Genomic DNA, 15,383 nt, shown 5'->3' on the forward strand with positions numbered 1-15,383 from the left:
TAAATAATGTGGCTTGCAGCACCTGGTCCGTGAGGGTTGCAACCTGAACATCCCAGACAAGGATGGGGACACCCCACTGCATGAGGCACTGCGCCATCACACCCTGTCCCAGCTGCGGCACTTGCAAGATATGCAGGACGTGGCCAAGGTGGGCGGCGGAGGGCGCGCCAGTACCGCTGCGGGCACAGCTGCCTCGACCGGAAACCTTGAGGTGAGCACCACCTTGGAGGACTACACCTGGGGTCGCTTAGGAGGTTGCACGATAAAGCCATCCCTCGGCCCAGCTGCCTTATTGGAGAAACTGATCAAAAAATAAAGGGACGCTTCGATAAAATTGAAGTTAACCTGTTTCGAGGCATTGCCACATTTCAGAAGCTTTAAGAAAATAGAAATGAGCATAAGCAAAATGCTGGTATCACAGTCACTTGCTGTTTTTGAAAGAAAACTGTGGCGATGTCAACACTTTTTCTGTGATTGTTGTAAATCTCACACCTTAGCTCACACAGCCATCCAGATTGGGTTGGCGCTCACGGGGCCGTTATTATTGGAACCTCTAAAGGTCTTATACCACAGGTTTAATAACGCCCATCTGCAATTCCCTTTGCACATCATTGTTCGCATTCATGTATTTTGTTGCTCGTTTAATCAGTATTTTCTTAATTTGTGCCTCTATCATCTCACATGCCTTGTCATGTGGTCTTGTGATATCACATAACCCTCCAAGCAGTCTGTGCCCAGCCATGCCACTTTCCCACTACTACCTATCATAGGCATGCCCTGTTTTCTTCTCTCATAACGCTGGTTCTAACAAGACCAATTATAGTTTTGGGGTGAACAGGACCTTTAACCAGGGGCAGATTTAAGGCGTGCTTCTAGAGGGAGTGGTTGGGTGCAAGGGTGCAGACCCATTTGAACCATGTGTGAAAATGGGCCCCTCAGTGTCCCTTAAATAGATGATCATCTCAGCAGTAAATCTCAAAAATATTTCTACCACCAAGCATCCTGTACTGCTTTGTTAAATGGTCTTTTTAGGAGACAGAAGGCACCTTTCAATTCATGTCGCAGTTGCCCTTGAAGAAAACTAGCCTATTTGATTGGCACAGATGCCTCTTCAACAGTGGCTTTTAGTCAGGTTTCAGTCAGGTTTCAGTTATGCAGAACAGCCTTGACTTGTAATCAAGAAAATGTGAATGGAGGTGTGTGTGATGCACTGTGCAGCTTCTAATGGGCCTGGGCAGCCAGGGGGCCGACAAAAAGTCCAGTGCCTCCATTGCCTGCTTCCTGGTGTCCAACGGTGCCGAGCTGTACATCAAGAACAAGAAGGGCCAGGCACCTCTGGACCTGTGTCCCGACCCCAATCTTTGCAACGCGCTTGTCAAGTGCCGAAAGGACAAGTCCGGGTGGGTACACATTTCCTTCGCGCACAGAACCACTGGATGGTATGCAAGCCTGTCGCCCTGTTGTGCAGCTCATGTCATGTCACCTCATGCATCTTTCATAGCCTGCCTTCTTTCCTTTACTATAGCAAGCACAGGAGAGCATCGTTTCTTGAGTTGCTTTACGTAGGAGGCAAATTTTTAATTAGTAGATCATGATTCAAAGGCACGAAATCATTTCTTTTTTTCTAAAACACTTGTCCGGTAATATAAAACTTTCAAGACCTCTTTTGTGAGTTCAGTACTCACAAGCTGAGCTTTAAAACCTGAAACGCATGTGAAGATCAATTGAGTAGACCATTGTGTTTAGTTCAGCATCACACGAGGCAGTCAACTAATTAAGGATGATGGTTGGTTGGTTGGTTGGTTCATGGGAAGGGAAAGGCGCAGTATCTGTCACACTTGCTCTGTGGACACCTGAACCGCGCCGTAAGGGAAGGGATAAAGGTGGGAGTGAAAGTGGATAGAGAGAAAGGGGGGCCGTAGTGGAGGGCTACGGAGTAATTTCGACCACCTGGGGATCTTTAACGTGCGCTGACATCGCACAGCACACGGACGCCACTTCGTTTCGCCTCCATCGAAACCAACATTTGGCCTTTCTTTTATGTCATGCAGACGCAATGTGAAGTATAAGTCGTTGGAAAGCTTTGTCCCACTAAGAAAAATGTTGTTATACAAGTACTCTGCACATTCACAGTCAAATGACATTGTTGCCAACGTTATGGGGTCACAGCTACGCACAGCCGGCGGATAGGCAAGCTCCCGTACCAACTGCACGCAGGCGTTGCTCATACGCGACACGTGTCCCCAACGCATGGCGCAGAGTCGCAGCCACGGCAGGTCTGAACGAAATAGGCAATGACTGAGCACGCTAGGTAACAATTATTAATCCTAACGTAAGGAAACAATACACACTGCGGAAGAATGTTCTATCCAATAACACAAGGGTTCGGGTGGCTCACCAGATTGTCGTAGTCGTCGGTCGGCAGGGAATGTCAGGGTCATATGTCAAGGGTCTCTGGAAACAAGCGAGGCAAGAGAGCGTTCTCCTTGCTGGCACCGCGGTTTTATCCCTCTTGGTATGGCATACCGAGAAGTAATCGGTTGCCTCTCAGGACCAGACGACGAGAAGCAATTAGTTTCCTCCTCGCATTTGAAATACACCCTTCCCTAAGTTACCAATGCAATGCTCTGGTGTCGCAGCATTGTATGGGGAGCGAGGAAAACACGAAGTGCCTTCTCCCCCACCCTTTCCTGGCGAGCGCGCGTCATCTCGTGACTCGGCCACGCTCGTCTCTGGTTAGAAAGGACAGTGGGATACACGTGTATCCCCGCAACATATTGCCTTCTCATTGGGTGGTGGCACTGCATGCTTTGAAAAAGCAAATCTCGACACAGTATGCAGCTAACATAGGGTTATTAAGAGTGAAAATAAGCGTATGGTGAAGTGTATAAAAAAAATAAAAACTGTTGATTACAAGATTGTGAACTGTGAAATTGAGAAAGTAGTAGCACCCTAGTTTGCATTCTTCTAGAATCCCCGTTATAAAATTTCCATTCACACTGTAGGCAGCACAAAAAACCTTTTAACCTTCCATAGCAGCAGCACATGTTTTGAACACTTCATACCTATTATATTCCTCCTCGACTTATCATTGGCAAACCACAGTTGTTTCAGTGTTCATCACCACAGCGTCCGCAGCACTGTGCTTCTGCAGGGTTTTATAATATCTTTATTGAAATATTCCTTTTTTACCCACTGCAATTTCTAGATTAAGTTTTTTGTGTACCTGATAAGCTCTCAGATAAGAGCACTGACATTAATAATTTTGTCATTTTTAAATAATCCTTGACTCACTTCATACCCATCAGATGCACCATCTTCATTTGTGGGCACGACATGAACATTATCAAATCTCATCTGTACACGCCACAGCTTCCACTAATGGGGACGCAAAAAAAAAAAAGCACTGATGTCGCAACAATCTTGTGTAGGAAGATATCTGGTCAGGCGTATGAAATGAACTGGGGAATCCATTTTGTTAAATAAATGGCTACACACTTTCTAGCAGTTCTAGTATGGTAGCAGTGAGTATAAACTTTCATTCTCATATTTCTTCTTTTTTTTCTTGCTAGTTTAATCAGCTGAAAGAGCCAAAAATTTGTTTATTCGTCTGTGTAAGGACTTGTTGTGTCAGGGATGAGTCAAAAGAAGTGTGACTGAGACAATGAAAATAAGGTAGAGTCATGATTGGGCATGTGAGTAAAGTAAATGACTGTGACGTTGCAACTAACACATAAAAGGACAATAGACAATGAGAAAAAGAAACCAACGGGACAGCACTCTAGTTTAACATACTAGAAAGGATTATAATCAAAGAAGGCTGTTGGGCTAATTAGTGCACCTCAGTAAACCGTGCTGCCCCATGGGTTCCTTTTTGTCGCTGTCCGTTGTCCTTCTCCACCCTAATTGCAATGTGGCAGTTATTAACACCTACTAGGCCCAGCTGTCTTCTTTGAACATAGGAGGACACGGCAGATTTGGTGTAATTATTAAGTGAGGAACTTTGAATTTGGTTTGTATGCAATCATGTCATGCTCTTTACCAAACAAATCTGAAATTTGAGAAATTTTCTCTGCTGCATTTGAATTCATGCTCAGAGTGAGTTAAGGGAGATGGGCTTTGAACTCATTTGCAACCAAATTCTGTGCCCAGCCACTTTGCCACATTGTTGCTCGATGCGTATCTTGCTGCTGCAGTTGTCACCTGTGTCATGCTGAAAGTAACATCTTGCATTATTCTCTGGTCTCAGGTCGCAGATGCTGACTCCTTCGACTAGCCCCCAGCCAAGTGAGCAGGAGGCCCTGGAGGACTGCATCGTCTGCTCGGACATGAAACGTGACACCCTGTTCGACCCGTGTGGCCACATTGCCACCTGCTCGCTCTGTGCACCACGCGTCAAGAAGTGCCTGCTTTGCAAGGAACCTGTGCTGTCACGCACCAAGGTTGTGCTGTTTTCATTTGTCCATGTCTGTTCGTTGCAGCCCTTGTCTTTTATGCACCCACAGGACATGCTTCAGAGGATATGTAATGCAGATGACTGGCAACTCATGGTCTGTGAGGTCAACAGAGTAGGCTCCAAGGGGCATAACAGGGGATAGCAGATGACTCAGGTGGGTGGATGAGATAGGATATCAGCAGAGGTAGGGTGGATGCAGGTGGCACAATGTAGGGTTAGTTAGGAGTGGGTGGGAGAAGCTTTTGTCAATGAGCCCTTACTGAGCTTACAACAATGATGATGTGTGTGTGTTGCTTGTGTGCTGCATTGGTGCTGGTTTCGGCAAGTTTGAGTGCGTGTGCCACAGATATTCATATATGTACAGATGGCCTTTCGATGTATAGTTACTCCTTTCGCTTCTACAACTCAGGTCTCGTCTTCAGTGTCTGCCATTCCTTGTTGCTTCCTTTGCACCCTTCAGCAGACCTGGGATATATTTCTCTTGCCACCCATTTAAATGCCTCTCTCATTCTATTTTTTTAAACAAATTTTGTGGTTGCTATTAGTGGTACAAGCTTAAATGGGAACTAATACCCTGGCCTGCTGGCCTGTTAGCACAGGGTATTTTTCTAATTCTTAATTCCTTGGATATTGGTATGACCCTGTTCTTCACGTTACTTGAACCTAGCCTTGTGGCAAATTTTTGTGGTTTGCACTAAGCTGTATACTTTCAAAGCTTGTGTGGTGTCAGGTTTGCTGCTGCCTTGTGCCTTCTAAGCTTGTTTGTTCTGTAACTTGTGCTGCGGTACTTATCTCCATCGTTTGGCCCAATAATGGCTGCAGAGGTTTGGCCTGTGGTTAATCTAACTGCTTTGTGCAAAAACGACGTTGCTCGCAGGTGGAGGAATGTGTCGTCTGCTCAGACAAGAAGGCGTCGGTGCTCTTCAAGCCTTGTGGTCACATGTGTGCCTGCGAAGGTAAGCGTGGCGAGTTCCACAATCTTCTCAGTGCACCACGCGAAATACAGGAATGGCCCGATTACACCTGTGGATATCCAAAGTCATCAACCTCATGCTGTATAAAAAAATTTTTGCCAAGTTGAGAAAAAAGATAAGAGAACAAGGTTTCTTTTGAGCATCTTCTGTTGCACATTTAGCATGGCAAATAGTCGCAAATTTTTATTTCCCACTTTGGTTTTCACAGTCATGTGCTTTTTGTCAGTGCACTTTAAAGAACCCCTGGTGGTTGAAATTATCCAGAACCCTCCACTACAGCATCCGTTACAACCTGAGTTGTTTTAGAGCATCAAACCCCGTAAACCAACTAAACTATCTTTTTCTTTTTAACAACTGAGGTAGTCAAAATGAAAGTACAGAACAAATAATGCAAGCATGCATAAAAATTGGAGACCTCTATGGAACTTTTGCTTGAAAGTAGCTTCTCTTGCATTTAGTTTTGTTAGGATGCAGAGGTTGTTCCCTTTTTTTTTTTCTGAGTGTTTTCTTTTAAGCAGCCACCTTCCTTCCTTCCTCTATTTTAAAACCCAGCCCTAGTAAGCTTAACAGTACATGTTTTGGTTGATGATCCATCTCGGAGACATTTGTCGCACCTGTCACATTCATTACAGCACCTTGTATATTCAGCCTATGAGAATTGTATAGGTTGGACGTTTATTAAGTACACAGAAGAAAGCAAGTTTTCAATAATCCCAGTGGGTAGCTGCCATCAATTGCTTAATAATTGTGAGCCTCCAATAATAGCCTCTTTCTCACATACGATTGAAGAAGTCTCCAATAAGGCTTGGTTGTTCATAAATTGTGTGCTCTTGAACTTATCCTGCTTAATCCTTTCAAGCCATCCTGCTTAATCCTTTCAAGCCCTACCCATTTAGTCATGTGCACTTAAGAACTGAACCCAAAGGCAGAAATGTACAGCCTTTGTCAAAAGTTTAGAGCCTAGAGGGTTTGCCTTTAAGCCGTATATCATGACTTCTTTAACAATGGTGAAAGTCCTAGCCATTGGAGAGGGTAGGACAAAAAGTGTTCGTGTCTTCAGCAAGTTTGGAAACGTGGGAATGCATTACGAGCCACATAGTATGGCTCAGAAGTAGACCCCGTGGGCTCTAAACTTTTGACAAAGGGTGTGCATGCTGCAGTCCTGTCCATTCTTTTGTTAAGGTTTAGGAAACTGACCTCTCTTGCTGGTTGGGAAAAATGACCAAAAGGGTCCCGTCGTCACTTTATCAGTCAGAAGGGCACACTTACAAAAGTATAGACACCAAACTTTGGTGCCTTTTTTCTTCTTGTTAATGATGTGTAAGACATTCCTGTATATGGATCACCAAGCGGTTTTTGCCTACAACCACTAAATAATTTTTATTGAATTTTCTTTTTGGTTTCAGCAGCCGAGAGATAGCGATGACGTCGCAATCAAGTCTAGGTCACGCACGGAATGAAAAAACAGTGATATAATCACTGACTCTTCACTTTTTGTAATTCGTGTCCTTGAGGCAGCCTGGCTTTAATTTTCTGGTGAATTAAAATGACACAGGAATGATTATATCGCTGTTTTATTTATTCCTCATGTGACCTAGACTTGACTTTGATGTCACAGCCATCGATCGCCCAGCTGTTGAAACCGAAATGAAAACTGATGAGAAAGAAATTTGATCAAAAATTATTCATCAGCTGTAGGCGAATATCACGAAGTGATCCATGTACAGTAATGTCTTATGCATCACTGCAGAGGATAAAACACGAACCCAGAAATGAAGTGTCTTTACTCTTTTAAGGCCTTCCTGATGAGCCGTTTTACTCTCCAAATGTGATCTTAACATGATTTTTCAGGTCATGTCAACGAAACTGCGTAAATTTCTTTCTTACTGAATTCCATGTCTCTTGTAATTGATGAATCTTTAATCTGTGCTGTGGTAACAGCTTCATGAAGCCTGCACATATGTGTGTTAATTCTAGCACTGAAAGATTTGTATCATGTTTTGTTGCAGAATATTATGTCAGGTGGCCTTAGGGCAATAACTGCACAGAGATATTGAAACTTGCCTGCTAGTGTGTTTATGGGTCTAAAAGTGCCAAAGGCCACAGCTCGCGTGGCCACCCCCATTTCGCTATTGCTTTGCTAAGCCAGAAAAAAGGCCTGAACATATAACCTCATTCAGTTGGGTTCTTATGGAGAAGCAATAACTAGTTTTAACTATTGGCCTAAAATGGTTCGTGGTAATCAGAGCAGAAAGTTTGATATGTTGGTTAATATACATGGTTGGTAAAAGCGCAAGACGACGATGACAGAACGAAAAACCACATGGACAAGCTCTAACTAGTTAGCACTTGTCCTAGTGGTTTTTCATTCTTTGGCCGTCTTCTCTTGCTTTTACCCACCATGGTTGACGGTAATGAGAATGTCTTTCTTTTTTTTTTTTTGTGCACAACAAGTGTGAAACATGCAGGCGCTATCGTTTTTTTTTTCTTTTTCTTGCCTTCTCTCATGTGCTTATGTTTTTTTTGTGCAAAGTTTTTCAAGAAGAAAATGAACCCACTTTTCCTGAAGTTCTACAGAAGTTCAACTTGAGTCTACAAAGTATACTACAGCTGAGCTTGCTCATGCATTTTTTTGCTTGTTCAAAATGTTGAGTCCATTGGCTATTGGCATGATGCATTTAGTTCTTGCAGATTTCTCATGGTGAAGTGGTTACATGTTATGCAAATCTTCTAGGTTGTGCTGCCCTGATGAAGAAATGCGTCCAGTGCCGTGCACAGATTGACAAGGTAGTCCCGTTTGTTGTCTGCTGCGGAGGCACTGGTAAGCATGCCATAATCTCATATTTCATTTTGGAACCCTTGTAGTACTTGCTGCGTTCGCATTGCATGCTCTGCAGGACTCCTAATCAGTTTTTGAGACAGATCTTTCTTCACCGTGGCTCATCATTGGCGCCATTCTTCAGCAGCCGTTTAAGGGGATGCTGAACGAAGTGGGCCGGTATAATCTACAAATTGCCACATTTTAATGGTGAAGTGGATGCTTCCACTGTAAACAGCCTCTTAGAAGTTAGAAAAGAAAAAAAAATGAAGTACGGGCATTTCAGCGCTGGCAGCTGTTGCAAGAAAACTACAATGGCTGGTATAACGATAGTTTATTTCATGTGGATGTTTGAGGCTAAGCTACGCCGCCATTCATTTTTAAACCGTAATAACGGGTTCATTTTCGTTATCACTATGATGGGTTTGAATCGTATTGAAAAAGAGAGTAATGTCCATTTCAGACCCAGTTTTCTTGGCAATAAACATGTCTTTTGCTACCAAAGAAAGATTAGTGTGAATATGAAGAGCCAAGTAAAGAGCGAAAAATCTGTTGGAGTTGTCCTCGATGCCCCTTTAAATTGTCCTGCTAAGAGTGGAAGGATGCGGGAATTTGTGCTCAAGCCTGTGTGATGGATTATGGGGCAAAGATCACCTTTGGGCACCTTTCGCAGCAGTTTAAGATGTGTGCCACACTTCTGTTGCAGAATGGCAAGAGTGTACACTGTGACTGTTGACAAGCTTTTGCGTGATCAATTTACAGTGCCTTCTTATAAAGGTTAGCTGAGCATTTCAGTGTGGGCAGGGCCTCATTTTATTTCTCTCTGTACTGAGCTTTGGCCGATTTGGTCATTTAGGGAGCTTCAGCCCATGAATAGCGTCAGTCTTCTTATTGAAATGTTGTTAGGCCAACTTATAACAGCCTGACTCACTGAACACTCCCTAAAAGAACAAAAACAAATGTAGGGGCTGTCACAGTGCATGTGAGTGGTGTGAGGCCATGTGACTCTGACTGTTTAAAACTCAGGTCATTGCTTGTTACCTAGCGGCCTTCGTAACCACCAATTCAAGTTCAGCATAGTAATATGCATTAGCATTCTGCCAACCTTGTGCTGTAAAACATCATCCCATTCATGACTCTTCATGATGCTCTTGCGTGAAAGGCAGAAAACAAAGAAGTGAATGTCAAAATAGGCTTGCTGCATACTATTTGTGTGTTCTTGTCGAAAAATCTACGCACTCTTTTTTTGTCATTTCCTGAGAGTATTATATGATGTACCCCGGAGAGTTTTATGGGCCAGAAACCTGAGCACTGATAACTGGTGCTACCATGGCCATTTGTTTGAATTATTTCACTCTCGGGGCAACTTCTTCTTTCCTGGTAGTCATTAGCTTAACTTATAACCAGTGACTTAATGTCTTAGGGCCATACTGTGATTGCTCTGTCACTCTATAGACGTTATTCATTATTCATGGCAGTATTCAGGACAAGCGGGTGATGAGCTGATCATCGTTTCCCATACAATCATATCATGCTGCTCTAGGAAGGCAACCATAGCTGGCTGCACAGAAATGAAGCGTTTCACCAATCAAGTTGTTGCATAAAGTGGAAAGTGAGCGTTTATCTTTCTGGTGTCAGTGTATTTAGCGGTGCAATTAGTGACTTGCCTGTAACAGTGAACTGTTGCACATAAATGTTTGGAACTTTCAGAAAAATGTGCACTGGCCTCCTGGCATGCTGAACTCACTGGTGAGGCATTTTATCTTTCGGGAGATCTGGTACAGCTCATGCTGCAATTCAGACAACCCCACACTCAGGGCAGTAATACTGGCACGGTGTGGTTCTTCATTCCAACTAGAATGAAGTGGTGGCCACTATATCATTTGCTCGCTTTCCACAAAGTGCCACAGTGGATAAAACTGTATCATATAATATGGTAAAGTAAAGTACCGGATAGGAACACCAATTTTTTGTTTGTGTTGTGCAATGTTGGCAGATGCATGACTTTTTCCAGAGTAGTGAATGCTGCCAACGGCTGTACATAAAATACAGAAACATCATGTTCGGCTCTGTATAGAGCTGGAAAATACAGCTGCATGTAAAATAAAGCAGGCATCCTCAGCTGTGGTGTACAGTAACAGCAGAACCATTAGGCGCTACAAATTCGCACACACAGTAGCGCAGCAGTGCAGTGCTATTGAAATAATGACCTTTGAGCTGAAGCTTCATCTTTTGGAACAGGGCAAAGTACAGAGGAGTTAAGTGTGGTGAGTAAAGTGGATGTGGAAGCGAGATGGTGTTGTTTGAGGTGATGAACACACGTGCGATGAATTTTATGTTTGCTCTTTGATCTAGCATGCCGTTCATGCTGAAATCGCAGACGCGGTGTCAGATGGTCAAAACACCAATAGTGGGATTTCAGTGTGCACAGGGCAATGTCGGCAATGTCTACTGACACATTGACTTATGGAGATTGGTGCTTATTGTGACTGTGCATCCAGCTTTGTGCTACCGTGTGTTAATATCTTACTTAACTTTTCTCAAAACTCTTTCTTACCACCTCGTAAAATCAAATCTTTCTCCATTAGCATTTTCATCTGTCGAGGTCAGTTTGGCAGCAATTTACAAAATCACATTTACAACTCGTTTACAAAATCAAGCCCCACTTCACATTTTTTATGATGGAGAAGTGTGCTCGTGTAACAAGGGACAATGTAAAAGTTGAAAGCATATACATCTCACTTTAATTGCAATACAAATGCATGTCACACCACATAGGACCAACCTGACTAAGTGAAGCTGTCAGCTTTGTAGTGCAACACTGCTGTCCTATCGCATGCGCTGTGATGACTGGTGCAAGCGCAGGTGCTTGCAGAAAGCGTCTATGCAAACATTGTCTTATATCATTTTTAATTTTTTTTTGCTCTCAGCCGGCACCGAGGACCCCGAGACACGGAAGAAGGTGGTGAACCTGCGTGGCCCCACATCCAAGTCGGACATCCCACTTAACATCTCCAAGTTTCCCACCGACAAAAACGAAAACTGTAAGAATCCCCATGCATTTGCTCCTATGCCTCATTGATTGCTGAAAGTCATTAGCTAAGGAAACCCTTATGCAACATTCATATATCACACACCATTGCACAGCATTAACGGAAGAAGAAACGAGGGTCAGAAGGATATTTGTAGGCGCGGTCCTGCTTCCGTCGATCACTCCATAAATAAACCCCCCTGTGCATACTAAGCACGTAACAATATTATTCCATATGCATAAATGTCATGGTGAGTCTTACTGCCAGCTTCATTTGCCACTCGAAATAATTACCTATGTTCTCTCTCTATGTCTCTCTCTCACTCACTCACTCTGAATTGTGATGGTGATTGTCATCATCATCACAAGCCTGACTACGCCCACTGCAGTGCAAAGTCCTCTTCCATATTCCTCCAATTAATGCAGCTGCATCCATTCAATTCCTGCAAACTTCCTAATCCTATCTGTCAACCTAGCTTTCTGCCACCCCTTGCTATGCTTGCCTTCCCTTGGAATCCACTCCGTTGCCCTTAGGGACCATAAGTTATCTTGTGCCCTATCTATGCCCAGTTATGCTTCTCGATTTCAACTAGAATGTTATTAACCTGCATTTGTTCCCTGACCCCGTCTGCTCTCTTACTGTCTCTTTATGTTGCACCTACCATTTTTGGTTCGATAGCTCTCTGCGTTGTCTTCACCTTAAGAACTTTTTTGTTAGCCTTCACGTTTCTTCCCCGTAGATGAGTGCTGGTAAGGTGCAACAGTTATACATATACTTTCCTCTTGAGCAGTACAGTTAAGCTGTCATTCATGATCTGATAGTACTTGCCAAATGCACTTGTTCGCAGTCTGATTGATCTGTGGCCACTGCCTGTCCTAAGTAGTCGCATTCCCTGACTACTTTCAACTCCTCACTGGCTTTTGCAAACTGCTGCTCTTTTCCGATGCTGTTGAACATTGCCTTTGTCTTCAGCATATTCATTTCTTGGCCTAGCATTCTACTTTACCTGTCTGATTATTCATCCTTTGCAGTTAATCACCTTGCCTACTTGGTAAGGCTGAATTATGATGTTATATTTATTTTCAGCAGTTTTTGTTTATTCCAAGAGAGACCCATAAAGTCTTTGCCGTCTCTCTGTAGGTAAATGTAAGAACAGCATTGGTTTACACTCATCATGAGGTGAATATATTGTTTAGAAGAGCCAAGTAATGCTCCTAGTGTGGAGGATTATGTGCATGTCTAACGTTTGGTGCCTTCACATGGTTTAGCATTTGACACAACTGCAGTACAAGAGGCAGCGGCAAAAATATCAACAATGATAGTGGGGGCTACCAATTTTAGGCACTCGGAGACAGCCGACATCGTCAGTGACACACTTGGGCTTCATCGGAAATTTACACACCTTGCGAGCAAGAACTAATGCAGCTACAGTGAAGTCTCAATATCTTATGCTTAAGAAAACAACCTTGATTCTCTTCATGTGAGTTCAAATAAGCTGGATTTTCGGATTGAGTGAGTTTGAATTTGCAATACTCCACTATATACAGTGTTCTGCAACTTTATCTGAACCGTTTCGGAAAATTCTACCGTCTCAACCGTGGAGCATCATTTGTGCTGAAACCATACACAAAGCTTGCGTGTTATCGGCCCTTTTGTTATGTAGTAAGTTTGATCGTGGTTCTTACCTAGTTTGGCCAGGCATGATGAAAAACCAGAACTGTCTCCAACGAGATTGAGGCGCAGAAGGCGCCAACGCAGAGTTTCTGGCAAAAGGTAGTTGTGGCGCCATCTGAAGTCGCTGGAAGCAAGCGCTGCTGTTCTAAAGCGACCAGGCAAGCATGACACGTTTTCGTAATAATGATAGATGGCACCACCGCTGCCCTTTGCCGGAAAATTGGCATTATCGTCTTTCGCTCCTTCAACCTTATCGCAGACTTTTCTAGTTTCTCATCATGTGGGGCCAAACCAGGTAAGTGCCACTGTAAAACTTAATACACAAAAAAAGAGTCAACAATGCGCAAGCTTTCTGCACAGTTTCACCACAAATATGCCTACGGTTGAGGCGGGAGAATTTTTCAGAATGGTTTCAATAAAGTTGCAGAGCACTGCACATGGATGAATTCTTTTTTGAAAGGTTCGCAGCAGGCGCAGAAGGTGCAGAGATTTCTTGAGGGACACTGAAGACCATGTGGTATATCAGCAATAGGCTTTTTGAGACTGACAGTGACGCCTGTACACCATGTTCATTGCTTCCTGTGCAACTTGCCTGCATACTTCCAGGCCATGGTATGGTTTGCACTGAGTTGTGATCGCTCAAGAGGAAAGTATACAACAGCTGCATCTTACCTGTACTCACCTGTAGGGCTGAAACCTGGAGGTTAACCAAGTGGGTTCTACTTAAGTTGAGAACAACACAGAGGGCTATGGAACGAAAAATGGTAGGGGTAATTCATTAAGAGATAGGAAGCGTGCAGAGTGGATCAAAGAAATAACTCAAGTTACTGACATTCTAGTGGAAATCAAGAAGAAGAAATGGGCATGGGCAGGACATGTAGTGCAAAGAGAGGATAACCGATGGTTGCTTAGGGTAAAAAACTGGATTCCAAGAGAAATGAAAGCGTAGCAGGGCAGCAGAAAGTTAGGTGGGCGGATGAGGTTAAGAAGTTCGCAGGGGTCAAGTAGATGCAGCTAGCACAGAGCCGGGTTAATTGGAGAAATATGGGAGAGGCCTTCGCCCTGCAGTGGGTATAGTCAGGCTGCTGCTGCTGATGATGATGATGTGATTGCAAAGTACTGTGGGGGAAAGTCTGTGGTGTTATTTAGTCTGACAGGAACTGGTAATGGGGGGCGGGGGGGGGGGGGGGGGGGGTCAAATGGAATGTATGGCAGCAGATTGTGCAACATACTTGGGAGTATCACTTAAAGGGGAATATAATGTGCTATTGTTTAATTCACTCACCTGTTCCTTTTTTTAACGCAATAGCATTAAAGGCCCCGTTCACCTTAAATCCGGCATATGCATTGGCGTCGCAAACGAAAAATTACGAACATGGCGGTGGCAAGCGGTAGCGAACAGGTAACATGGCCGCACAATGATTGGACTTAGGGTTGCCTGACACTACGTTTGGCAGGACCTGCCAACTCGGGCTTCGCCTTTCGTATGGGAGAGCGATATATTAGATTCAGCCTGCCAATACCCCTGCATTCACATTGCCCATAGGCCATGCAGGCACGTTCACATGGCTTGGTTATATAAAGTAGGGCTTTATATGTCAGGTGGTAGGCTACACTATCGTGTCATACCCTTATAATAGGCAGAGCTTAAGTGTTCCCCATAATTTTTGTTTCCTGGTGTCCCTAAAAAAATTGGTAGAGGTTATGACCCTTGTGATCATTTCCTGCTCAAGTTTTATTTTGGATTCACTTGACATCTTATTAAACAAGAACTGTGAATGAATGAGTATGTGGCTGATTCCACTCTGTATAGATCTAAGCTGGCACAGTTTGAAGTCCTGTTCAAGTGCAGACATGATGCATGCAAATCAGCAGCTACTGAAAACTATTAGGAAACTGCTGGGAGTCGCCTATTTGTAATTCAACATGCCTGCAGCAGGAGAATGACGAACTTAACTTTTCTTTCATTGCACAAAGGGGAATATTGAAAGGCTTTTGAGCGAAATATATGCAAAAATATCTGGACCTCTATTTAGGAGCTAGTAGCTGACTCTTTTCTTGATGATGGCCATGTATATACTTTAATGTAATAAATGTTTTCTTTTCTTTTCTTTTTTTTTTCTGATACTGATAAAAGTAAAGAGTAGCCCCTATGTTATAACTGATCGAAGTTTTGAAGAATTGAATAATTTTTATCTGTTCCATGTCAGTGTGAGCTGCCCTAGCATTATAGTTGCAGGGGTGGAAGTGTTGCTCCATACCAAAATAACGGCTTGAGGGGCTAGTTGGTGCTGCATAATACCGAGAAATGTGGCACAACAAACACAAACACAAGCGAAGAAACACAACACACGCACGTGTTGTGTCTCTTCGCTTGTGTTTGTGTTTGTTGCGCCACATTTCTGGGAATTGTGCTGCTCCATTTCCTC

The 15,383-nt window shown here is 43.5% G+C and overlaps 1 protein-coding gene across 2 annotated transcripts in view; it reads left to right on the forward strand.

Moving 5' to 3' along the window:
* mib1 (E3 ubiquitin-protein ligase mind bomb 1) overlaps window positions 1–15,383 on the forward strand; it is a 508,315-nt gene that overhangs the window by 482,686 nt on the left and 10,246 nt on the right. Inside the window, exons 15-21 of one of the 2 annotated variants that reach the window (XM_084578830.1) lie at window positions 20–211; window positions 1,219–1,400; window positions 4,250–4,442; window positions 5,334–5,412; window positions 8,165–8,251; window positions 9,959–9,997; window positions 11,179–11,292. In XM_084578830.1, the coding sequence (XP_084434956.1) occupies window positions 20–211; window positions 1,219–1,400; window positions 4,250–4,442; window positions 5,334–5,412; window positions 8,165–8,251; window positions 9,959–9,997; window positions 11,179–11,292 (886 nt within the window). The remainder of the gene's footprint in view (window positions 1–19; window positions 212–1,218; window positions 1,401–4,249; window positions 4,443–5,333; window positions 5,413–8,164; window positions 8,252–9,958; window positions 9,998–11,178; window positions 11,293–15,383) is intronic. The other variant, XM_084578831.1, reaches the window with a different exon arrangement.

The sequence above is a fragment of the Amblyomma maculatum genome, chromosome 9, assembly GCF_055883805.1.
Source record: "Amblyomma maculatum isolate TAMU_Amacu chromosome 9, ASM5588380v1, whole genome shotgun sequence".
NCBI classification, from domain to species: domain Eukaryota; kingdom Metazoa; phylum Arthropoda; class Arachnida; order Ixodida; family Ixodidae; genus Amblyomma; species Amblyomma maculatum.